Source organism: Solea senegalensis, unplaced genomic scaffold (assembly GCF_019176455.1).
Source record: "Solea senegalensis isolate Sse05_10M unplaced genomic scaffold, IFAPA_SoseM_1 scf7180000017708, whole genome shotgun sequence".
NCBI classification, from domain to species: Eukaryota; Metazoa; Chordata; class Actinopteri; order Pleuronectiformes; family Soleidae; genus Solea; species Solea senegalensis.
Window position 1 is genome coordinate 23,308 of NW_025322503.1, and position 27,723 is coordinate 51,030.

Below are 27,723 nucleotides of genomic sequence, written 5' to 3' on the forward strand. Positions count from 1 at the left end.
GGTCATCAGGGTAAGAGAAACACAGTCTGCTGTGTGCAGCTTCTTTATGGGTCATGTTGTTGTTGTTGTTGTTCTCTTGTTTGTGGGTGAGTGAGAGATGGAGCAGTGCCGTTGAGTGTGTGTAAAGCATGGGAAGCCGTTAATTTATACAATGCGTTTCAATTGTTAAAATTTCCTCGGCTCTGTATATGGAGTTTGCATGTTTTCCCCGCATGTCTGTCTGTGTATGTGTGTGTGTGGGTTTTCTCCATATACCCTGGTTTCCTCTCACAGTCTAATAATATGCAGAGGTTAATTGAACATTCTAAATTGAACGTAGGTGTCAAGGCGAGAGCGAATGGTTGTTCATCTCTGTCTTTTGGCCATATCCGGTGTGTACTTTCACTCTGTCAGCTGGGATTGTCTCCAGTCCCCCCGTGACCTTCATGTGGAGGATCAAGCGGTAGCAGCTAAACAGTTGCTTGTTTGCTGGTTTGCAGTGTATAAAAACAATTTATTTCTCTAAATTAGCGGCGCTTCTCCTCGACCTATTTACTGTGGCCTCTTGTTACTCCATGGTACGTATGTGCTGAGATTAGGATGGACTGAGGTTTTTAAACATTTAAGTAGAATACCAGCTTCCGTTTCTCTGAAACAAAGAGCAGCTCCAGTCCTTGTTTCCTGCTGCCGTCTGTGTGCTTCTGAATCAGATCATTTCCTGCCTGAGTTACAGTGTGAGGAGGCATCATCAAACAATAAAAAAAATAAGTGATTGATGCACACAGTTGGCAAACATCTAGATACTCATATGTTTTTTTTTCTACTTTACACAACATGCCACATATAATGTGAACAACATACACTGGAAAACTTACAGAAAAAACAGGACTCCTAAGGTCTTACAGGTCACGATATATGCTGGTCCCCAAAATCCCTCAAATTAGTTCTGTTCGTTGAGTTTGTGCATGCGCAGTCTTTCCATTTGGAAATCAGACCTCTTACTCAGCCAGTGAGCGAAGCTGGGTGAAAAAAGTAGACGTCCAGGTTAGGAGAATGAGTTTCTTAGCCATCTTAGCCTTTCCTAGGTGCAGAGTGAACCTGCGTGTCATGCGATAGATCAGATCAGAAGTTCAGGATGGCCAGGTCATGGTTAGAGTGAACCTTCAGCAGCTTTAGCTTTGTTTTTGTGGAAAGCACCTTATACTGAATTAACCTGTGATGTGAATTAATAAAGCAACAATGGACCCGAGACGGTGTCTCCTCCTAGCGTTTCAGAGAGGAAACTGAATTAGTAAAAGAGCCATCAAATTTTGATATTAACTGTTTGGAAGGTTGTATTTTTGTCTGATTTTTTTTTTTTATGGATGAGGACATTCACTCGGATATTAGGATGAAGGCTAAATGGATATGTTCAATGATTATGAATTGTGGTTAGTTATTATTTGTATAATTTGATGTATTATAGCCACATAACTACATGCATTTCTTTTATCTTTCCCCAACTCTTTCCCACCATGTTCTCTTTGTTTTTAGTTTTTATCATTTGTCATTTGCGAGACATGGCAGTCGTTCCACACACAATGTGGCGATTGTGTGTGTACAAAGTTATGTCCTCTTTTTCAGATTGCTCTAAACGTGTGTGTGTGTGTGTTTCCTTCCTTCCTCCAGGACTCTGACAGAGCTTTTAAAGCAGCCAGGCGAGGCCGGAGCAGTGGACGGAACTGGGGTTCACCATCCTTTGGGGACCAACGGCATTTCTGCCCGGGTGATACGCTCCAACAACGGTCAGTCACAGTAAACTGTATTCAAACAAACTGAGCTGGTGTCAAATGAAAGTGAATTACACCCCAGCCATTCCCTGGATTCAGCTATTTATCCATTAATTAGGGCCTAGGCACGAATGGCAGGCGCCAAAATGGCGAACTCGTCTGAGCGGGTTTATCGTCAATACATATATATTTAACTGTTATTGTTTCAACAGAAACATTAATATCCACTGAGAGACTCCTTCAAGACCCCAAAATATGCATACATTCACCACTAGTGCTCTTCCCATCACCCTGACACAATTACACACACGCATACTGTAGGTCTCACTCTCTCATGCTGTCTCTCAGTCATATCCTGGAACACACACATGTCATCTGTGGACGAAGAGGTGCAGGGACAGACAGGTCATTTTTAATCAAGATGTAATTAGCCGTGCTCCAGCTCCAAAACCACAGAGGCGGCACTGTGTGACCCATCTGTCTCCCTCTTCATCCAGACACACACACACACACACACTTGCTCAACATAACCCAGTGCATATTAAGTGCATTGAGACTCAAATTAGTGGGCATACAGTATTTCCTGGGGGCTCATTTGTGACAAGAGTGATGGCATGTTTTCAAGGACAAAGGTCCCTATTGCCTCACTATTTTATCCTTGTCATTAGGCACAGGAAAAAAAAAGAGTGAGGTAGACGTGTTTCTATGGTGTACGATTACGCTACTCATCAGATATTTCCAGTTGCCAGCAATTATGATAACTCAGAAGCACATACCGGCTGCAGACAAAGATATTTTCTATATCCATATATTCCATGTACACTGCTTAATAAATGTATTAGACCACCACACAAAGCCACAGCTGCCCTAAATTAACAGCATTGGTTTCTCTAATGTAACACACCAGTTTGTAGAAGCTCTTTCACCAAAATGATTTTTTTTGTTGTTGTTGTTATCCGTGAATTTTCAGTTTTATTAAAAAAAAAATAAAGAATAAAATAAAAAAAATAAAAAATAGTAAAGCACATGATTATTTCTTGATTAGGATGTCAAATTATAGTGATTTGTTTACATTCCTGTGGGTAAATGCTGCACCTAGATCAAATATTCATGTGTTTTTAATTTCACACACATGTACTTACACAGTGCAGCATTTATCCACACATACGGAGATTAAAAAAAAAGCACAGTTACATCTTTCATCCTCCCACCATTGCAATTAACAAGTTCTTAGCCTCTTTTTCACCCAATGCTGTGCTTATTATCACTGTTTCTCTGCTCCCTCCAATTCCTCCCCTGTTATTAAATCCCTTATTTTCACCTCCTTTGTTTTTTTCACATCGCTTATGTTACCTCGTCTTGACATCGTTATATAACCAGAACATGTTGGTTCAGTACATACTTAAAACAGTACGATACCATTGTTTTTCGATCTTCATTGTTGTTATTATTGTACGTTTTCTTGATTAAAGCAGTTTTTTACCGAATGAATCGCTGAAAACTAAAGAAAAAACACTCCTGTTGTTGTAAATCAGCGAGAAACGAGTCTTAAGCACAAAGTGGTGGGGATAAATGCAAGAGGTGTTAAATAAGGGTGTGTGTGTGTGCGTGTGTGTGTGTGTGCGCGCGTGCGTGCGTGCGTGCGTGAGTGATAACAGTCGAGATGATGGGATGAAGCCATCCTGATCCTGCTGTGTCAGCCATCACATACACATAATCACCTCTTAATTAAACACATTTAATCCCCCAGGCCAATTATAGAGATAGAGGGGGAGGGGGGAGAGAGAGAGATATGTAGAAGGACAGAGAGGGAGAGAGAAATGGAGATGGTGAGAGAAAGACACACACTCATTTGTGGTGCTCCTTGACCTCAGTGTTGCTTTTGATAGAGTCAATCATGCTATTCTTTTAAACAGACGTCTTCTTTTTAAATGGTTTAAATCTTATCTCACTAATATGAAGTTTTGTCATAAACATAAGTGAATCATTTCATCTAAGCTGTACATTAAACTGTGGCGTACCACAGGGATCTATTTTAGGCCCTGTACACTTTCGATCTCTGACACGCTGACTCTCTGTGATCAGGACACATGACCTTATATTTACATAGCTATAAAGGTTATTGTTGTGTGTATAGTGTATAACCATTCATAATGGCACTATATATGGTCTCCCATATACCATTAAACATGCAGTGGTCGCTGTGTTATTAATCGTCCTGTGAAGTGGATTTTGAAAATAAGGCTGACATTTAGTATATTATTGAATAAAACTGTTATTTACCCTGACCCTTTACAGTGGCCACAGTAACTGATCTAGTTCATTTGTCTATGTCACGGCTCTGTGACATGCAGCGGCAGGCTGTAGAGAGACTTGAACTGATTAGGATGAAAATAGCCTGAACAATTTCTGAGATTTTTCCCCTAATGAAGACGGCAGCCAAATCCTCTTGTTTCCTCTCTGGGAAAAGAATGATTTGACTTCCTCTTCTCTCCTGCACTCATTTTTGTGGCAGATATATTTTTAATACCACATAACAGTATGTATGAACTAAGGCATAAAAGTAGTAATATGTTGAGAGAGAGAATATCACAGAGGGAGGAAATGATTGAGGTCATATGACAGGAACAATGAAAAAAACAGTAGAAAAAGAGGCAAGAGATTGCATGTGATTTAAAAGACGGTTGATATTGATGAGGGAGAATGTTAAGAAAAGAAAAGAAGAAGGGGGAGTCACCAGTTCAAATCCCGCAATGGCTGAGGCTGGGTGCCCCTGAGCAAGGCACCCAATTCCCCATTACTCCCAGGGCTTTGCTTGTGTGTTCACTACTGTTGTGTAATAAGGATGGGTTGAATGCAGAGGTCAAATTCACTATCACTATTTGGTGTGTGTGCAAAAATGACTAGTTCTAATTTCTTGACATACACTGCAATACACGCAGGTTTTTATTGTCTTTGGCTCTGATTGGCATTAGTCAGGATGTATGACCAGGGTGAACATGCTAACTGCTTCATTTTTGGCAGCACAGCAATACTGTACTTTTTACAACTTTGGACACCACTCAGTATTTTTTTATTTATCTAACTTAATTTTGTTCCATTTTAATTTGCTGTAATAGCAGCTTCAAATAATTTGCTTGCTTCTGACTTTGGTCGAGGTACCGAAGCCAAACATGCAAAACAACTGTAATATTTTTACTGCGCTCCATTGTGTGGATGATGTTTTCATTTTGTTTATGGCACAGTCCTTAAAAAAAACACCACAGGGCAGAACAACTGAAGTATTAAACCTTTATTTTACCAGGATTACCAGGACAACCTCAAACCTCGTCAAGATCAGGTAAATTGGACACTCTAAAGTGACTGTAGGTGCAGTGAGATTGGATGTCTCTATGTGTCCCTGTGATGGACTGGCGAACTGTTCAGGGTGTCCCCCACCTTTCACTCTATGTCAAGCTGAGATTGGCGCCAGCGCCCCACACAACCCTCATGTGGAGGATAAAGTGGTAGAAGATGAGTGAGAGTAAGTCAGTAATCCCATCCAGATTGGAAATCTCTTTTTCTGGCCAAGAGGCAGCAGTTGCAACACATCAACCAAGACAACTCATCCAAATTACTAACGACAGAAACCAAAAAGCAGAGACAGACCAGTGATTTAGATTCTCCTTCAGTCCTGTGTTGTGTAGAGTCTGGAGGAGCACAATACTGCAATGCCTTTCTTCCACATTCTGTTCGTACACTGGGGATGGAGAGTGTGTAAAAGTCCTGGGAGTGCAATGAGTAGTGTCCATCAATTCTGCGGTGAAATAAGCTGAACAATAAGTATACAAGTAATAGTGTTAATCACAAAAATCCTGGCTAATTTTAGTGTGATAGAAGCTAAAGAGAGAGCAATGTGTTGGAGAGAGTAACAGCGCAAGGGAAACAAGAATGAAGGAATGAGTGAAAGCGTAGAAAAATCAAAGGAAGACAGGAATACAGAGAATAAACGCGCTGTTAGCTGGAAGAGGGATAACTCGTCAGATGCTGTGTGGTTGTTTTCCTGTGTAGAGAACTCCCCTGAGGACACTTTGGACACACACACACACATGTAGATGTTTGCATTTAATAACACCTACTGGGAAAGTTTGATAAAGTTGTGAAGGAAGTTAATGTTTCTGTCTGTGTGGCACCAGCTGCCGAACACAAATCTCGCTTTATAATTGTAGTCGGGCACTTTCAGCACCATGGACAGCGGCAGGGGAATTTCCTTTTTTTTTCTCTCTCCCTCTCTCTCTTCAGCATGGCTTTGCTTTGAATCACATTAGACTGGCAAACATCAATCCAAGTCAACTTCAAGAATGCTGGATGGATGAAAGACAGACGAGCACACACACTCACACACACTCACACACACTCACTCACACACATGAATAATGCAAGGCGAGTACAGTGTAGGAGCTGCTGAGGACTAAGCGGGCGTTGAAACCGTGTAAACAAGAAGTGAGGCTTAGTGGGACAACACTTTTGAGACTTAATAGGTTCCACTCAGAATGCTGAAGCTAAGCAGGTAAAGCCGTGAGCTCCTGATTTCCACGTGGAATGGAGACATAAGAGTGGAATGTTTGAGGTCAGAAAGAAACTTTTCACACGAGCAAAACTCTGTGTACTTGCTGAAAATCTTAACGACCATAAATTATTAAATACTCTGCTTCACGATACCTTGGACTGTGTCATCAATACACATTAGAATGAGCCACAGGCTTAAGCACTCCTTACAGTTAACCTTCAAACAAATGATGCTCCTCTGTGAGAAAGGGGGGTGTGTGGATTCTACATTCGGGCGGACTCCACTGGAGGTCTCTCCTCTGGTACAGAAAAGGATTTGCATTTGTGGGGCATAATTTGCATGTTGCTGGCCTGCAAGAGAAAGAAGAGAGAGAAAGGAGGAGGCAGAGGGAAATAAAAACATCAGAGTAGAGAGGGAGGAAGGGATGCTGAGATGGAGAGAAGTGGGAGGTGGAGCAGGAGGAAAGGGAGGGAAGGAAGGAAGGAAGGAAGGAGGGGTGTGTGTTTGAAGCAGAGAAAGTGCAGTGGAGGGGAGATAGCATCAGTGTGACATTGAAATCAAAACAAGGAAATGAGTATCATGGGAGCCTGCAGGACGAGTGTTAAGTGAAAATGTGCAAGTGTTAGTGTGTGTGTGTGTGTGTGTGTGTGTGTGTGTGTGTGTGTGTGTGTGTGTGTGTGTGTGTGTGTGTGTGTGTGTGTGTGTGTGTGTGTGTGTGTGTGTGGTGGTGGAGGCGACAGAGTGTTTGTTTACATCTGTGCACCCTTGATTTTTTGAGTGTCACTACAGTGACATGGGGCCAGTGCCAATTATATCTGCACTGACATCATCACCAGAGAGAGAGAGAGAGAGAGAGAGAGAGAGAGAGAGAGAGAGAGAGAGAGAGAGAGAGAGAGAGAGAGAGAGAGAGAGAGAGAGAGAGAGAGAGAGAGAGAGAGAGAGAGAGAGAGAGAGAGAGAGAGAGAGAGCAAACATGTATCAAGGTTGTGTGTGTGTGTGTGTATAACTGTATGTACATGCAAACATTAAAAGCACACACTCAAGCATGAACATACAGTCTGTACACCAGGGGGATAACTTGTCTCGTAAAGGTCCAGTGTGTATGAATTGGTGACATCTGCTGGTGAAGCTCTGCTCACGTCTCTCTCATTAGCGAAGTTTGGTGGCCTTTTCTCCACACTTTCACTTCCACCGTTCTTTCTTCCCTTTCCTCCTTTGCTGTTTTCCTCCTTGTTTGCATCGTTTGCATCGCTTCGCTTTCATGTGCACATTCCAGCTGCTCCTGTAGAAACACGACAGGGCGAGATGGATTAAATAGATGAATGACCTTGCCTGCATATAAAGGGTTCATTCTGTGGCTATGAATATCTAACAGTTTCAAATTTTAAAGCAATTATAAATGTACAAAAACACACAAATGGGTAGTGTGTTCAATTTTTGCCAAAATACCCTCCTACATCTTACACACTGGACCTTTAATGCAGCTGCATGTTTACATTTATGTCTGAATGACTGACATTTCTTCAAATTGCTTTCTGATGGCGCTGCAGCCTCTGATTGACTGTCGGCTGCTGCCGTCATTAACCTGAGTCACACATTTCGTGGGCATCACAGGAGGAGTATCACATGCCAGTGTGCGATACGATGCCAGTGTGCATATGCTTTACTGTCACTGTAAACAAGCAGACGACAGGCAGTTCAGCGTTAAATACGTCGTCGGAAACGACGCGGTGACTCAGAGTGAGGGGGACTTTGCTTTGACTTACACACACTGATGTGGTTTTTGCTGCCAGAGAACAGTAAGCAGCAAGGACACACTGCACTCTTCCTATTAAAGCAGATATTCCAGCGCGTTAACCCCATTCACTCAACACTCAACACCTTTCATCTCCTCCTCCCACATTTCTCCATTTCCTCTTCCTCCCATTTTATCCTTTTATGACCTTTTCTCTCCTGCTTTTTCGGTTTGATTGAGATTTCTTTCCGCTTGATATTTGTTCATCTGAGCTTTGAAATAATGTCTTATTATCTGACAACCACAGGAGGAATGTGACTCTTAATTTCCTTCGCCTGCATCAACTTCAAACTTCTCCCCTTTTCTCTGACTCCGCCCCCTCTCTCTTTCTCTTCAATCATCCACTCAAACCTTTGACTACTGGCTGAATTACTTTAAAATATTCCATATAAACTGCAATTACAAAACATGTTTTTTTGTATTGTTTTTTACATATTTGTGGTGCAATGTGTTTGAATTACACACATGGGTCTCCTTTTCTCTTTGTGATACCCATCTTATGTTCTTCTGTCTTCTGTGACAATGGAGCAGCAGATACAGACACCACACACACACATGAGACCAAATATGCAGACACAGGAAGAACACCATGTATATCTACAGTATATAAACCAGATATTCAGATCCCACACACACTGTAGATAGAACACAGGTGAGTCTTATAACAATCGCGGGAGTCGTCGGGGGAAAAGCAAGACAAAGAGAGGAATTACACCTATTTTAACCTTTATTTAAACAGGTAAAACCACAGTGAGATGAAAAGTCTCTTTTTCCAAGTGTCTCCTGGCCAAGACGGACAGCGGCACAGTTTCAAACAAAGCACAACAAGGTTACAGACAAACAGTCAGCAGTAGTACATGCATAATAATCAAGTATGCATAGATACAAGGAAAGCAACCTCAAAATGAAAGCAGGAAATGCACCTAACAGAAATAACTAAAACACAAGAGAAAGTTCAATTGTCCAAACATAAAATCCTTAACAATGTCCATGAGAGACACACACAGATCCAGGTATACCACCATCAGCTATGCCAAATATACAGACATATCAGATAATAAATACACAGATAAAGCAGATACACTGTCACTCTCAGATATACAGATATAGCATATAGAGCGCATGCATACTGCAGAATTGTTCCACTGATTGTCACAGTGGGTAAATCTGGTGCAAATCTGGCTGATAATTGGACTGTGCATCACAAGCTTTACTGTCCCTTTCCCGTCACAGCCTTCCTCTATCCAGTTCCCGCTCATAAGCCACCAATCTCTTCTTATCTTCTGTCCTCTTTCTACTCGCAGCTCTGCTTCCCTCGAGGTCTCCCTCTGTCACTCTTTTTTTTGCCACATCTCCTGACACTCTCCCCTTTTTATCTCCCCCGCCTCTCCCTTCTTTCGTTCCCTAAATCATAGCGTGAGTGTCAGCAGACGGAGGCGTCTGATCTCTCATCCTCCAACTGAACTTAAGTCACCCCGAGATGATCACACAGCTAAAACAAATAGACCTGATGTTCTTTTTGGTGTTTTTTTGCTCAAGGAGTTGAGTTGTAGTGAGTTGAAAGCAAACTTCTTTTTTTTTTAAGCTACAGGGACAAAACCTTGCGGGGCAGTGTGATGCAAGTATTTATTAACCGTTATTAGTTTGTACAACAGATTGAACTTGAATTCTTCAAACAATACAGCACACATTGCACTAGGAAACCAAACTGGCAAAATATGAACCTCTAATAATAATAATAATAATAAGTTGTGCACAGATCTGTTGCTAATGTGCTTGTTTTTAATTCCTGTCACTGTCTTGTTACCTGTTTTTTATTTTGTACACTAGTGTAACTTACGACAGAGTATTAGGGCCAATTTGATTTAATCCTTGGAGAATAAAGTCATAATATTATGAGAATATAGTTGTCATTTTACGGGAATAAACTCGTAATATTAAAAAAAAGAAGTCATATTACAAAAATAAAGTCATCATTTTACGAGATAAAGGTTATTTTTTTATATCATTATCTAATGTATTCTTATTAAATAGCAGCAGCACAGATGTAACCGGCGTTATCCTTGCAGTCGACCACTAACAGACATTTTCTCCTCCAGTCCTGATTCTTTCTTCCAAACGAACTCAGTTTCTCTCACAATCTTTTCAAAGTCCTGACGTTAAATATGATGCGGTGCTGATGTGACAAACATATTAAGTATTTCTTTTTCTTTATTTCTATTTATTTGTGAAGCCGCAATCAAAATGTAACTTCATGATATGCTCGGCGATTCTTGACACAGGTTGCAGCTGATCATCTGAGAATTTACTTGAATAATTACGTAATAATCACGACTTTATTCTCATAATAGTATGATTTTATTCTCGAAAGATTAAAAAAGAGACTAATCTTAAATTTGGCCCTAATACTTTATCGTAGTAACTCCCAATTTGTCCCCATTTAGATCAATAAAAGATCTTTGTCTTCTTCCTAGAATTCTAACAGTATAATGGAATATATATATTTATATATATAAACTGGGTCAAACAGCCTTTTTTTTTTTTGCAGAGTGATCTGAAATGTTTCCAGGATCTCTGTGGAATGACTGTGCTCGGGTGAAGTTAATTTCTTCTTACAGTCATGGCTTAGAGTACGACCCCAAGCCGTGGATGTACAGGACATTTTTGCTGACAAATGTATACAGCATGCATGGGGCGCAGAGTATCTGCAGGGATCTGTGTGGTTTGTGTACACGTGTGTGCATTCTGTGCGTGTGTGTGTGAGGGGGCATTGATCTGGTGCAGTGTGGGGACTATTTTTTCTCAAAGTCATTTGAAGGACACCAGACCTGCTTCTGCAGCCCCCACGCATCAAGCAGTCATGACAGGGCACACACACACACACATGCAGATTTGCGTCACTATTCTTCTTAGGACACTGCTTTTATTTGAATCAGACGACCACGAACCATTACCAGTTAATGCCTAACCCTAATCTTAACCTCACTACAATTCAAATCTTAAGAAATTTAACCAGTTCCCCAGAAATTAGGACTAGGTTTTGGACTCCATGAGGACTACTGGTCCTGATAAGGTCAGTGTTTTGGCCAGAAAAGGTCCTACAGAGGTATCAAATACACGCACACACACACACAGATGGAGAAAGAGGAGTGACAGCCATTGTGTTGAATGACTACGTATAAATTGCAGCCTGATTGAGACAAATGGCGGTGAGCATTGGCGAGACATTGTCATTGTGCACACTCCGTGTGTGATGCGAAGAGCGAGACTTGTCGTGTGTCACCTCCTCTGCCTGCAGCCGTCCCGAGGGTCAACCGCCGAGGGTCGACACATTTTTAAGCATTTGACCTCAAAAATACGCCGAGTGGAAACGCGTGGTACTTTAGAATTTGCTTGTGTTCAGTAATTTGTGTGTGTATGTGTGTGCGCGCGCGTGCGTGCGTATTCCAAGGATCCAAGATAATACTGTAGATCCTTTCTTTATTATTCTTAGCACTGCTGTACGAGCAAGCCGAGGGTGACCTTTCTGTGTCAGGAGCAATGAGCGGGGAAATAGTTCAAAGGGAGTGTGTGTGTGTGTGTGTATGGGATTATTTGTGTGTGTGTGTACTGATATGAGCTGCTACTAAGCCCCTGAGTGAGGTGCAGTGTGTGTCCATACATTAAATGGCCAGGATTAGCCCGACTGCTGCGGGCTCACTGATACTATTATTGCTGTGGAAGCAACTGGGAGGGATTGGTCTCCATTTTAGCTCTGTTATTGTGTTATAATGAGGTGTAACCCTCGTCTCTGAAGACTTGGTCGTTTCCAGGTCAAAGTATCAGACAGACGAGTGTAGTACTTGTGCTGACTGTGGAGGTAAGAGATGCTCGGTAGCAGGATATTTTCTACAACTGACAAATACAGACTCCTGTCAAATTCCGTATTCATGTTCATTGCACATTTACCACATGCAGCTTATTTAAACCTTAAAGGGCCAGAAAATGTCCTGTGAGTAAGTGCTTTTGCCCATTTTTCCAGAATAACGTTCAATATCTGGCACTTAATCACAATTCACTGCATGTTAAAATAGTTTATTAACAGTTTAAAACATATTTAAAATAACATTTGAGCCGTATACACACAAAATCAATCAATAACACATAGTAACATGTGCGTTTACTATGTGCTTGTGTGCAATAATTTGGGTAAATAACCCAATGGTTATATAGACATAAATAATAAGGGTTTTCTGTTAGTTCTGCCTGTCCTGGTGTTTTAAATGTGTATGACTCATCATGTAAAAAAACTCACTGAACAAAAGTTAAACAGGAAACTGTGCTTGGTGATGAGGAGGATATGACGGGGACGCAGCTCAGTGTGATAATAATGCCTCGTGGTATTTATCATCTAACTGTCCAGTCGCATTATTTACTCTGCTCTCACACCGAGCATCTGAACATGTGTCCTGTCATGTTCCCTCTCAAGCAGAGCAATTTTCTTTAATCAAACCTGTAATCTTGTGTACGCTTGGTCTCGCCGTTACAAGCTTGAAGATCATATCAGACCAAGAGGAGAAACCTTGTATCCCCACAGAGGATGAACACACATTGTTTTCATCCCCACTGTGGTAACTCTGAGGGGGGGTGGGGGGTGGGGGGAGGCGGGACGTACATCACGCAGCATAAGGTTTAGTCCTGCAGCCATTATTGTCACCGACTGGAAAATAAAGAGCTATAGGGAGATTAAAGGTGCCACGTTTCCACAGGATGTGACTGATTCATTATCGCAGCTTCACAAGTGAAACAATGTGAAGCAACAGAAGAGAAGAGAATATGTCTTTGATAACGACGTTTCCCTGTGTCTGCAAAGGTTGCTCCTGCTGTGATTAAAGTGTCTGTGTGTGTGTGTGTGTGTGCGTGCCATTGCTGAGAAAGAAAAGCAATGTGGTAACATATCTAATAATCTCACAAGGGAATATACTGTAGGTCTTATAAAGGAACGTGGAAGTCCTTGGTAAGTGCATATGCATTCTCTCTCTCACACACACACACGTGAGCATGACACAGAAACATGACACATACAGAACGTCTCCCTTCCCAGTCCACAACACACACACACACACACACTGGTTTGCACAGTGCATTGGTTTCCATTCATATGGACAGCCTAACCAAAGTGTTACCAGTAACATTAACCATAACCAAGTAATGCTAACCCTAAACTAACCACACTTCACACCTAACACGTTGCTCAAAAATGAATTTCTGCCTCATTCGGACCAGGTTTTTGTTTCCATGAGGACAAAAACCTGAGAAAAGGTCCTAAACACAAATACACACACACACACACGCTCACTCACTCACATACAATGCCCCATCACGTCATTTCAGAGCTTGTGTTTAAACTAATCACACTCAACCATGCGTGAGCCTCAGTGGGAGCATCAGGTCAGTTATGACCGTCAGTGTGCAGTGTAATGGCCACAGGGGTTTAGAGAGCACCGAGCAGCAGTCTGCTTTTAATACACACACACACACACACACACACACACGATGAAGACCTGTGCAGGATGAGAAGACAGGTGGAAATGTGGACAGACAGACAGGATGTAGAGCAGACCCCAGTGTGACTTCCGTATCACTAACCTGTGCAGAGTTACCTTTGTAAGAATAAGTAGTTTTTTTATTGGAGATGGTTTTCTGTCCATAAAGCCATTACACAGTCTTAACTAAAGCGTGTTGTTCTGCACCTCCTTGACGCTCTACAGTGTGATTAAACCGTGTGTTTGATGGGTTGTATGTAAGGTCTGTGGTAATCATTCATAAGCATGTGTGTGTGTGTGTGTGTGTACGTGGTTTTCTATCCTCATACAAGACATTTTGACCTTGTGTTGGCATTGGATCTGCTCTCCACCACGTGAAATGGCTTTTTCAGGGTTAAGACCTGGCACTAGTGGTTAGGATTAGAATTATATTTAGGTTAGGGTTAGGCAGGTTGTGATGGTTAAGGTTAGAGTAAGGGACTCGGGAATGGAAATAGAAAACAAGTTTGTGTGTGTGAGAGAGAGACAGAGGCAAGGTAAGACTGTCATGAAACCACAGTCATGTACCACTGCCAGTATACTGCTGCATAAGTGAAGGCTACCAGCTGCAGCAGAAGCTCCCACTCTCTCCGTCACTGTCTCTCTCTCTCACACACACACACACTGAAACACGTCACATTGTTGTCACGATCAATCACCAACATCTCTTTACTCGAGCCACTTATCCACAAATATCAAAAATAATCCCATGCTGGACGTCATTTTGACTCAGTGGGGCAGTCGTACTCAGTCCAACACTGTTGCCATATGTTGAGCCACACTGCTACAGTTTCCAGCCTGCCAATTACAGATCCACAACACACGGACAAACCAATGCACCATTTAAACTTCACATTAAACTGATCTCCGAGCATTTGTAATCGGGAAGAACTGCCGATTTGAAAGGGTCCATTTGAGACCGTCCTCGGAAACGGCTCTGTGCTCTCATTTTCACAAACTCATTATTAAATGAAGGGTGTGTTTTTAACAATACACAAAACACCTGCACACGTGCGTAGATCATCAATCCGACCTCTGCGATCGTCACACTAACCTGCTGCAGTCCCGCAACAGGAAACTGTCCACTGTCCCTGCTGGAACAGTGACAGTGTTCTTCTTTTTTTTTATAACGCGACATATTTAGTGTGCATCGAGGCGATCCTGCTTGTGCATGTGTGGCAGGGAACGAGCGGGAAGCTGAGAGAAAAAGACAATGAATAAATCACAGAAAGACAGATGACAAGATAGCGAGAGAAGTCACAGTGTGCGGGGAGGAGAAGGTTGCAGAAGAAGTGACAGAGAGATAACACAGAGGCTGGGGGGAAAAAAAAAAGAAAAGAAAGAGATGGTGAAGAATAGTGAGAGAATGAGATAATCAGGAGAAAGACAAACAAAGAAAACAGTTCCCTGGTGACATGGCGATATTGATCTCAGAGGATTTCTCTGCAAATGGCATGAGCGCTTACACAGCCGTCCCAATGCATTATGGGGGATCAAAGAGGGGCCAACTTTGTGCATGAGCCGATATCTGAGGGGAGGAGGAGGGAAAAGGGGAGCGAAAAGGAGAAGTACACACAATACACACTGATAAACAAGATATTCAATCACAGCCTGTCGTTTGCTGTGGCATCTCAATCGTTCACCGTGGCACAGGAGGGACAGAGAGGGTAAGGAAGGCTGGAGGTGGGGAGGGCAACAACGTGAGAGAGGAACTGGTAAATGAGGAGATATTGCCAATGAGGTAGCACACAATGTGTGTTTCTGCATTTCTGTGTGTACATTATGTGCCGGCATGTGTGTGTGTGTGTGAGTGTGAGTGTGACAGATGGAGGCAACAGGGTGATGATGAGGTGAGAAACTCAGGGAGTGAAATTGAGAGTGAGACAGATGATGAGAGACAGATAAGAGTACACTGAAGAAACAAAACATACATACAAACCTCTCCTTTACTGTGTGTATATATAGGGGTTTGTCTTCCTCTGTCTCTTCCTCCATGCGATGTGTGAAAGGTCACTGGGCAGCTTCACATGTGCCGGCTGCAGAGTGAGAAAAATGTCAAGCATGACGAAAGCGCTGGTGCCTGTGAGGCAAAAGCTGGTAGTGACCGTAACGTGCAATAGGAGCCACTAAGGCAACTGGAATGAGTTGGATTAATATTCATTTTGGTTTGTTTTTAGGCTGACTATTCTAGTTATCCATGTGGATCCAGTGGGCTCACAGGTGTAACTCTCAGGGTTTACTGTCACACTGTCGTGACATACATGAGCTGAACACAGGCATCATTATTTAGTTCAGTCACACCTGTGCTCCTCCTACTAAAACATGTCAAAATGAATGAATGCACATTAAAACACAACTTACCAGCCAACTATTTGTGCTGAATATTTCCTTCCTCTTCCACGTGTCATATAGGCTGTGTATATGAATGTGTAATTGTGTGTGCGCCGCGTGTGTGTGTGTGTGTGTGTGTGTGTCTCTCAGCTCGTCACGTAGCCCATGTGTGTTCTGGAGTCTAGTACAGCCCGAGGTGCTTACACTTCACCCAGTCTGTCTCCATCAATAACAAACTGAATCCCATGTTGCAAATGTCAACACGTTGACCTTGAATATAAATATGACAGATGAAGTCACTGCTCTTCCCGATCGAGGTGTGGAAATCAAAGGTCGCGCTTTAATTGTAATATTTGTATTTGTAAAACGGATTTTCAGAGCAGTGTCAAAAAGAAAAGAAAAAAGAATGACTTAAACCTTCACTTACCTCAGTGTTTGGACTGGTTGGCTCCCAGCAGTGACTGTACCACATCCTATGAATAAAAAAAGAGCAGAAAGCTGAAATAAATGTTTTTTTCTTTCCCTCAGCAAGTATAGATAGTTATTATTATTATTATTATGTTAAAAACAATCTATTTATACAGTGACAGAACAGTTTATACAGATTGTAGTGTCAAATACAAAGGTAATGTTAACAATAGTAAAAGAAGAACAACATTTAAATGCTCACTTTAAAATGTTTCTAGGAGGGGGCAAGATTATACGTGGCTTTGTAGGAGATGAGGAGGATTTTTTCAAATCCAGTGTCACTGAGTCCAGTCTGTGCCCAGAACTGCCGATAGTTGTTCTTTATGTCGTTGGCTCCGATTAATGGCTTATGAGGGCACTGAAGCGGAACACGGCTGCTTGTAAGAAGTCAAAAGGTCACCTGTGAAGGTCCTCCGCCGTCACTTAGTGAAAACATAATCTAAATCAGCTGCAGGAAAGCGGCCCACCATAAAGGCCAGGATTTATTGTCACAAGGAGATAAATGGTGACATCTGGCTGTGCAGTTTTTTTACTGGGGGTCTGAATTGAAGTTTATTCTCAGCTCTTTTATTGTCTCACTTTAAATTATACCTTGTAACCTGAGAACATGAAGTATAAAAGGTTAATTATCTTTGACAAAGCTTCAGCTCTGACCAACGGTACAAAAGAAAATGTTGACATGTCATTGCCATTCCCATTAATTATGGTTACAGTGCGTGTTAGACAGCAGACTGTAGTGTTCTTTCATTCATTCATTCATTCACCATCCACCTCTTTATCCTCCGCATGAGGGTCGTGGGGCCACTGGTGCCAATCCCAGCTGACATGGGGTGAAAGGTGGGGTTACACCCGGACAGGTCACCTGTCCATCACAGGGCCACAAATTTCATATTTTCATTTTCATGTCCTTTTCTTTTTTTTTAAATTGCTTTCCATAATTCAACATTTGACTGGTGCACTTTTAATTATCTCGCCTCGTTACCTTTCCTTCTTCCGTAATTGTTTAATTTAGCTGAAAGGATAATTAGCACCGCAAACTGTATCGCAGTAGTAGTCTGACTGTAACGCGTGTATTGGAACCAACATGATCTTATTTTGGAGGCTTCCTCGTTATACTCCGTGCCAGAGAGACAGCAGCATGGTGATGCGGTGGTTAGCACTGATGGCTCGTAGGAAAAAGGGTTGGCCTTTCTGTGTGACGTTTGCATGTTCTCTATGTGGGCGTGGGTGATGCGGTTTCCTCGCTGACATGCAGATCGTGGTCGGACTCCGGTATCTATCAGCTCCAGCTTCCTCCTAGGATATGGTAAAGAGGATGAATGGATGAATGAATGAACGTGAGCTAAAATCAGCAGTGTTACATCTGTGTGTTCTTTCATTGTCGCAGCCAAATCAATTTGTCAGCATTTACTATAACAACCCAGTGTTCAGCGGAGAGAGTTATTATTAGGTCCTTTTTTTTCCCAATGCTTTCAAAGTAGAATTTGCTCTTTTTTCAGAATGAACAAGTCATTCATAAAAGGGAGAGTAAACCACCTCAGCACATCTGACTTATTTTTAGTATGTTGGCCTACATTTCAGGCTACCTAAAGGATGATAGTGCACCGAGAAGGTGGACGTGTAATTATTCAGAGGTGGCTAGACCGTTATGTGCTCTCTCTCTCTCTCTCTCTCTCTATGGGGATTAGACGGAGGTCCAGCTGTGACAGATTCCACAAATCAGTGGCTTGGGGCAACAAAATGTGTGGTAGCAAAAGACGTGGGGGAGGAAGTGGAGAAGAGGGGGGTGAGGAAGTCATGACAAAAGTGATGCATGCCTGATTCCTAACTTTTCCTAAGCGACGAGAGGATGAGTCGACATAAGGACGATGACACTGAACACATTAGAAAGAGGGCCTTGTTCTTCTCTGTGTGTCACAGCAGCAGCTGTATACAGTGATGTTGATTTCTGTTCCTTTGTCACACTCATGTCATCCATTTCTCTTCCCAGGCCATCTGCTCCCTCCATCTCCCTCTATGTGCTGCGTCTTTTCTTTCTCTTCCTCTCTCTCTCTCTCCTTTTATCTTTCTGTCTCCCTTATGCCATCACACCTCAGCATTTCAGCATAAATCACGTCCTTCTTCCGATCTCTTCCTCAGTCTTGCCCTTGCCGGGCTCGCCATCGTTTCCTCCCACCTATCCTCCATCCTTTCCTCCCTTTGTTCCACCTTCTCCACGGGGTATATAGCAGCTAATTAGCATTCTGTGTCAGTGCAGAACATGCTCACAGTCCTCACCTACTCCCCGCTGACCCACAGCTCCACAACCCGGTCCCAGACCCAGTCCAGCTTGTTAATCAGGTATCGGACAGAGCAGTCAAGATGGAGGCAGGAGTAGAAAGGTGGCTGTTGTGGTGTTAATGTAGGAGGACTGTTTGGGTGGAGGGTGATTTGAAGGTCAAACACAGGAATACACACACTCACACTCTCTGGGAGTGCGTTTGCAGAGCATCAATCACTGTTAGACATGGTGAGTGGACTCAGAGCAAGAGATTCACGCTTTAGGAAACAGAGAAGATGGCTCATGATTTGACAAGACAAAGGGACAGAGAGGAGGCGGGGCTCCGTGTGCGTTTGTGTGTGTGTGAATGACTATATTTGTGTGAATATACACGCTGTGCAGAGCTCTCCTGCAGTCCACGTTGTTATGGAGAGGTTTGATTATCAGGTGAGACGACCAGTGATGGAACCTCTGGAGTCAGTGATGAGTCAAGTTGAAAGATTTTATTGAAGACAGCTCAGATCTGAGGGGAACTGACGATACCTGACGCATCCTCGCAGATTCTGGCGAGCAGCGTGCCAGGTCTGATACATGAAGTTAGTAAGACTTGAGATAGTGTGTCCGGTCCAGATGCCTTGGTATCTGGTTTGGGTCTTATCGTCTTAGACCAGGTCTGGTTATAAGCATATGTGAGTAATTCAACTTAAGGTATGCTGTGTGGTGCTGCTTTTAAACTATAGTTTAAAAACAGAAGCGGTGTCGCCAACTCCTCAGTAAGGGACGCAGCTACTGGCTGTCCTAAAAGTCACTAAATGACGCCATCACCTAATTTGAATAATTGGCCATGTGTATGTAATTGCAATGGAAATGCAGGAGAGAGGAATAGACAAAAAGAAAATACCCTAAATATGTTTAGAACTACAAATGAACTTTCTTCTGTCAATTCTTGTTTTTATTAATGTCACAATTCCTCCTCCTCCTTCTTTATCCGGGCTTGGGACCAGCAAAAGTTTTGTATTATTATTTTTATTTTTTTTCAGTGCAGTCATTTATTTTGCATTTACGGATGAGCCAGTGGCGGATTTGTGCATGTGCGATTCATTTGCAGTGTGGACACGGAGGGGGGCAAACATCTGCTCTGACTGCAGCTGGGAGGGACTGCTGCACGAGGAGAGGACTGGGGCCGCCTGTGAGTGCTTTGGGACAGGGTTTGCTGAGAAGTGAAGCGATACGTCAGAGTCTCCAAAAGTCTCCCATAACGCCAGAAAAACTGGCTAGATTTGTCACTAGTCCCTTTTTTTCCCAAAAAAGAGTCGCTAGAGGGGTCTGAATACGACACTAAATATAGCGACAAAGTCACTAAGTTGGCAACGCTGCACAGAAGTTGTATGAAAACAAGCAAACCCGAAGTGTGTCTCACCACTATGGCTGTTTGTGTTGTGTTTTCTCATCTTTTGCAATATTATTAACTGTAAATAGTAGAATTAAATTGCAGCTTATGCAGTTTGCTCGTTGTATTGTTTCAAATTACGATTATGATATGCGTGTGCATGCACCCTCCGAGAGTGTTACACATTTTTGGACAGGTTTCTTAGCGTGGAGGACACTCATAGACATAAATACCCGAACCCTAAACCTGACCCATTAACCTAATTCTACCTCTAGTGCTTAAACAGCCAGTTTAAGGTGTGGCAGAAACTGAGGATCAGGCCCAAATGTCCTCACTAAGACTAGACAAACAAGTAAACACACACTGGGGTATTACCATAATGAGGTGTGTGCCTTTGTGCTTACAGAGAGAGTTGTCAGGCTCGTATCACCACTACAATCACATTACAGGCCTGGAACAATTAGTCAGGAGGCATCTGCAGTGAAAGGACACACGCACACACGCACGCACACACGCACACACGCACACACGCCACTAAGTAAATCAAGTCTAGAAGTGGCTCCGTGCCACTGCTGAGTTGTCCCTTGAAGTTTTGTGAATGCAAAACATTTTCTTTTTACCTCCTGGCTGTAATTACATCACAGTGAGTGTACCCATTGATCACACACAAAAAAAAACAAAAAAACATTTGCATACAAACAGAACGCCACCCTCTCTCCCCACAGCATCACTGTCCTCCTGACCTTCACTGTGGGAGTCGCCATCATCACGTAATACTCATAAAACTCAAGCTGTACTTTCCTTCATCAGTGCTTTTCTTAAACCAACACAAACACAATTACATGTGAAGACTCTGCATTGTTTACACCTTTTGAGATGGATGCTTCTTCTTTTTTTTATATATATATATTTCCACATTAGCTGTACAGCTAAGACTTTTATGTCTGAATAAAAGTCTTGGGATTCAAGACAAATTGTAACATTAGTTCCTTTGAAGTCATACCTCTGTGTGTGAAGTGTGACCCTGAAACATCTCCTTTTGAAGGGCGAGTTAACCCTTACACTTCACCCTGTCACTCCGCTCCAACTAAATCAGGACACATCACACCTAGATATGAGTGTGTATGTGCATGCGTGCGTGTGTGTGTGGTGGTGCTATGAAGTAGAGGGTAACTTAACTCTAGATAACAACATCCACTCCAGACCAGACACACACGCACACACACACACACACACACTGTCATTTATAATTTGAGTTACACATCAAATTAAATCAGAGGAGATCACAATCACTTCAGCAACCAAGATTATTTAAGTGGCACTGAGCAAACGCAGCTCTTGTGTAATAATGTGGCATCCAACATGGACATCTACACACACACACACACAGAGTAATTCTTCTTAGGACTCTGCATTGATTTCCATTCATTTGGACAGCCTAAACAAAGCGTTATCCCTAACATTAACCATAACCAGTTTATTTCTAACTAACCTAACCACATTTCAAATCTAAGCCTTAAACAACCAGCTCCTCATAATGAGATTCAGACCAGATTTTGGTCTCCATGAGGACTACAGGTCCTGACAAAGTCAGTGTTAATGCTAGAAAAGGCCCTAAAGATATAACAAATACAAGCACACACACACACACACACGATTATATACAGTGCAGTCCTCTCCTCTTCCTTGTGTATCACTTACTCATGACTCCCCGCCCTCCCTTTCTTCCTCTGTATCACTTCCCTCCCCTCTTGTCTCATGCTGTGATCTCTTTTGGCTGCATCAAAGGTCTATTCAGTAATATTTTATAAAGAAGCTAATATGCATACCCTGTGCCCTTTCTTCCTGTCTGGCTGCATACATACATTAATAATTAAATCCATGCTTGATACTTTTCTTCCACACAACCTAGAGGTGTCCATTTGTCAAATTATTTTTGTGTGTGTGTGTGTGTGTTTTCACTGACCTTGACCATTCGTGTCATTTATTTAACACTCATTTACAAGCAACAGCTGCAGGCTGATGTATCTCCTCTGTTTTTGCACACACACACACACACACTCCACTCTACCGCACATCAAACGATAACATTTAATACTTTTTGTCATCGTTCTAACACCTGCTGACATTCAAAAAGCATTCACCCGTTGTGTTATTTACGCCATGATGCGAAATAATCAAAAGAACTTCAATTCAGTCTGCATGAGCTGTAATATATATATATATATAGTATATAGTATATATAGTTATATATATAGTTATATATATATGTGTATATATAAATATATGTGTATATATATATATATATGTATATATATACATATATATACATATACATATATAACTATATATTATATATAGTTTAATAATGTAAGTGTCCTTGGATGGGGCTTAAATCAGTGAAAAGAAATGTTGCCCCAACAGTGACAAAAACATGTCAAAGATTAGATTAAGGGATTAAATGCAATATGTATCAACTCATTTTTCCCCTCACCTCTATTAGGGGTACGACATTAGCCGCGGGCTGCGCCGTAAATGGGCTTCTGGATGAGCAGAAAATAGGCCGTAGATTTTCTTTATCAGACCTGACACTGGCTGTGATTCATACTTGTGAGTACAAAAGATCACGGAAGAATAAAAAGTACGCACGCACACACACACACACACACACACAAAAGAGAGACACAATGGAAGGGTAAAATGAGGTTGAGTGTGGAATCAGACATAAGTAAAAGCTATTAATCCAGTTTAAAAAAAGGGTTACATTTTCATTAGAATTGAATGATGAAAGGTTAGTGCCTGCAGCTCCATTGTGGAGCTGAATAAAACCTCCGGAAACAAGGAAAAGCCGGCTGTTTTAGAGTGTGAAAGTTCAAAGCAGGTTTCTGCGCTGCTCGCTGCGGTTCATTTAGCTGATTACTCCGAGTAAACACGGTGTTAACTGCAGGTGACTCACACTTTTTCTATCACCTCACATCTTCCTACATCTCAATTTACTCAAGTGGACAAACAGAGGTGAGCGTTAACAGAGGATTTTAGCGATGAGGCTCGTGCAGCGTGGCAGAAATGTGGCTGTCAGCATGTTTTGAGCCTCTTGTAGCAGGTCTTTGAGTAAAGCTATACGGAGATACATGAAAGTAAAGTGTTCAACACCCAGAGTAACTCAATAATTCATTGGTACAGGCGGAAGGAGTGTGTGTGTGTGTGTGTGTCATGACACAAACACTCACATGTATCTAGACAAATTGAAATTACAGCTATCCAGAGCCACAGAATATAATATTATTCTATTTTATTCATTTGTTTTATACTGTAGAGGTCTCTACTCTCTACAGGTCTCTACAGAGTTTCAGAGGAAGTCGATGGAATGGTTAAAAAACAAATGAGGCCGTCATAGAAAATCAGTTTCTTTAAAAGAGCGGCATTACCAGGGAATGCTTGAGGATTTTGAGGAGACACAGTATTGTTGTATCTGGTTGGATGTGTGTGAGTAGTGTCTGTAAATGTTGTGATGGTAATCCCAGGGAAAGGATTTGATCTTATTGGGTCTTGATGATGTCAAAGCACGTTCCCTGAAGGTTCCCCCCCCAGGTTCTCCTGTGGATACTATGGAAAGTTTCCTAACATTCCCCTAACTTGTTAAGGTTCCCAGAATGTTCCCGTAACATTACTTTTTCACACCTTCATACAAACCCTTTTGGTTCCCAGAACCAATCTCAAGACCCTCATGTGAAGGATAAAGTGGTAGAAAAAAAATGAATAAATGAAAACTTATCAGAACATTTTAATAATCAGAAGTGCTATATCACTGTGAATTGGGTTACAGTGATTTGTTCGTTTTTAAAAGTGCAACCATATACAACAATGTATGTACCAAATTAAGTAATGTTTGAGTCATTGGTCAACATCAGACCACACTTGGGAAAACTGACGACACTGACCACAGTGGAGGTGTTACTTTAGATCACCCAAAAGCCCAGATATCGGTTTTATAGGTCGATTTGGAGAATCGATAGATTTCTGCAGATGAATGAGCTACTGTATGAGACTCAAATCAGACCAAATGAGTCCAATCGAATCAAATTGTCCCCACAGGATATGTTTGTGTCGCATAAGTGCTACAACAGCTGCGGAGACAACAAACTGCCAACAAAGGACACATACTTCACAGAATATCAATAACAATATAATAAAGATGAATTCTGCTTCTCCTTCTCTAAATATGAGTTGCATCTGCCCTAAAACACATGAAATCTTTGTTTTTCCACAGCTGTTAAAGGGACTGGGGGTCACAACACACTGACGCACACATAGTGCTCATGGGCTGATGTGACACACACAGAGAGATACCATATTGTTCACAGACACAAAAATAAAGAAATAAATACACCAGCGAACGTCTTTTTTGTTAGAGAGTGAGTTTTGGATGACTGTGCAGTCGAATGACCTGTTTTGAATAATTGAATCCTCAGAAGTTTAGAAGTGCTGACTGGTGTTCACTATGTTGTTTCTGGAATACACATTAGACATAAATTAGTGGAGGGAGAGAGAGAATGAGTCATGGTGACTTTAAGGGAGGATTGTAGGACAAAAGATGCCAATCAGAGTTAGAGCTGCTCTTTGTAGGTGTAGAATTCACTCCACTGTTACATAACACACACACACACACACACACAAACGACACACTCGCCCACTCTCTCGTCCTCCTGCACTCATGTGACGACAAGGAAACATCGCTCACATGTTACAACTACAACCGTATGTGTGTGTTTGTGTAAATGATAGAATGAAAATGTTTTAATCAGTTTTTACATAATTCTTAAATGTGTCACATCGTTATAAATCAGACTGGATGTACAGTTTGACATACATGTGGAACTAATGTGCTTTACCTACTGTATTTGAAGTAATAATCTGGTCACAATTTAGCAAGAGTCTTTATGCATGGAGTTTTCATGTTCTCCGTGTGTGTGTGCGTAGGTTTCCTCCAAGTTCCTCCCACAGTCCAAAAACATGCAGATTAGGCAAATTGGACACTCTAAATTAACCATAGGTGTGAGTGTGAAGAAGATAGATGGATTGATGGATGGTCACAACCTTTTTCACATGTTCTGTGTCTCTCTACGTATGTGTCCCCAAGTGTCAGTTAAAAACCCCTAATAGTTGACTGAATGGCAAATGGCGCTGTCCATGGTCCTGAAAATACTCAACTGTTCTGTCCATGGTGCTGGAACCAGTTGATAGATGGAAAAATACAAACCTCGGGACTTTCTCAGCTGTAGAGTGGACTTGTTCATATTTTTCATTTCATTGACTTTTACTCCCTCCATCTTTTCCACCGTCTTTATAAGTTAGTGTTTTTCCTTGGAAGGTAATACATGTAATAAAGGTACACTAAGCATTTTTAACCTTTTCGCCACAACATAGTAAGACACATGCATGTGTGTTCCTTTATTTGTTACCTCTCTAGGACCTTCTCTGGCATGAACACTGACCTTGTCAGAACCAGTAGTCTTCATGGAGATGGAGATTTTTGGTGGAACTTCAGTTCAGGGTTGCGATTTCAATTTTGGTTAGGTTAAGATTAGGATTAGACATTAACTGGTTATGGTTAAGGTTTGTTTAGATTTGTTTGTCCCAATGAAAGGAAGTCAATGCAGTGTCCTTAGAAGAACAGTTGCACAAACCATTAGCATTGGCACACATAGCCCTGAAACAATAAGAACAGTTCACTTTGTCCATTGTCCATATTGTGTTTGGTGACCTGGTTTGAGTTAAGGTCATTTTGAAATAATCCCGTTCTTTACTTTCTTATCTACATCGATTTGTCTGCGTCTCTCCAACCATATTAAATGGAAATGGAGACGTTGCCAGATTATATCATTCTTGCATACTGTATGTGTTTGTGCTCACTGACTTGTGGAAAGTGCTGAGCAGACATGGAGTAAAAGTTCAACGTGTGAGGTAAAGGCTGGAAATAATGGTGTCATCCTGGGAAACGAGAGAGTGAGGAGGGAACATGGGACACTTTGGCGTCACTTCACTGAAATGACACCGTTTAACACAAACAAACAAGAGAGACAGAGAAACATAAAATGATCAGGTAATCCGGTCTTGATTGTCATTTCATCCATCTTTCTTAATGTGTGTGTTAGCAACCACTGAGTGTTTAAAGTGATTTACCAAACATTGTCCCACTAAGGTTTCAAACCCTCCACGTGACACATGATTTACTGAATAACCATTTTTTTAAAAAAAAGGACTTTGTAAGCCATGTCTGATTCTTGTGACACGAAGATCTAGTCAGTCAAAATATTCACTATACACCATATTATGTACTTTATGTCATCGTTATCATTAAAAATGCATGGAAAAAAGGCCCTGAGCACTCCACATCCTCCTCTGTGTATGCATCAACTAAAATTAAATAATATAATAGTAAATAACTTGTGCTTTCAACACTTTGCTTTCATTACTCCGTTACAAGACAACAGATGAACATGAGAACATGAACGTGTTACAGGAAGAAGCGGGTCACTGACGGAGGAGGAAGGGAGATTGGACGTACAGTATAGGAACAGGGAGAGGTATATGACCAAAGAGAGAACACAGGTGATTGGGGGAGGTGAGGGGTGAGGTGAGGGGGAAAGCAAAGAGAGAAACAGACGAGTTCTGCCAGGCAGCATCTGCTCCTACTGTAAATGTGCTGTTTGCGTGATGTGCAGGGTCTGCAGCGTGTTATACTCCACAACACCTCAAACCAATGTTGGCGTGCACTGTACCACACTGAGAGACAGTTATTAATGAAGGAGGCCCATATGTCACACACAGTCCACCCACTGAGAGATTTAACATGCAAAGACATGTAGCATCCCATAATATGCTGCAGTTACCTCACTTATTCCTGGGTGAAGTGATGAGTCAGTGATGAGTTGAGATGAAAGATTTTATTCAAGTGAAGACTTAGCCTTGATAATAAAAAATGAAGTCACTACTTAAGTAATAGTCTTAAAGTATATGACATTTACTGTACTTAAGGATTGAGCCATGGTCGCTCAGTGGTTGGGTGAGTTGTCTTTCAATTGGAAGGCTGTGGGTTAAATTCCTGGCTCTGCTGGTCTATATGTGTCCTTGAGCAAAGACACTTAACCCCATGTTGCAGCATGTGAATGGGTGAATGGCAAAACTATAGACTAGAAAAGCTCTATATAAATACAGACCATTACCATCTCTACTTTAACGAGTAACAAAGATAGTTAGAGGAAATGAAATGGAGTAAAAGTTGCTAGAAATATAAATAACAAAGTTAAGTACAAACACGAGTGTGCGTGCGTGCGTGTGTGTTTTGTAGCTTCTGCTCTAATAGGTTCATCTGCATGCAGACCAGCCTCATAATCAGCTGACACACTACTTTAGAAAAAGATTATTCTTTTGTTGACCAGAGAGTTTTCGGTGGTGCAGTTGTATGAAATGATACGACGTATAGTCTGTCAGGTGCAAGTCCTGTGTCGGCCTGTGAGGTTATGTGGGTCTGTAGTAGTTTAACGCTTAATGGATCGAACAGAGGAGCTAAAAGTAGACACATTAGTTATTAGTAAGTGTTGAGTTGTTGTTTGAT

General features: G+C 41.7%; 1 protein-coding gene across 1 annotated transcript in view; it reads left to right on the forward strand.

The window, feature by feature from the left end:
• Positions 1–1,639: 1,639 nt before the first annotated feature.
• LOC122764852 (protein shisa-8) overlaps positions 1,640–27,723 on the forward strand; it is a gene marked incomplete at its 5' end in the record, with an annotated part of 38,430 nt that continues 12,346 nt past the window's right edge. The window contains one exon of the mRNA XM_044018813.1: positions 1,640–1,763. Coding sequence (XP_043874748.1) covers positions 1,640–1,763 — 124 coding nt within the window. The remainder of the gene's footprint in view (positions 1,764–27,723) is intronic.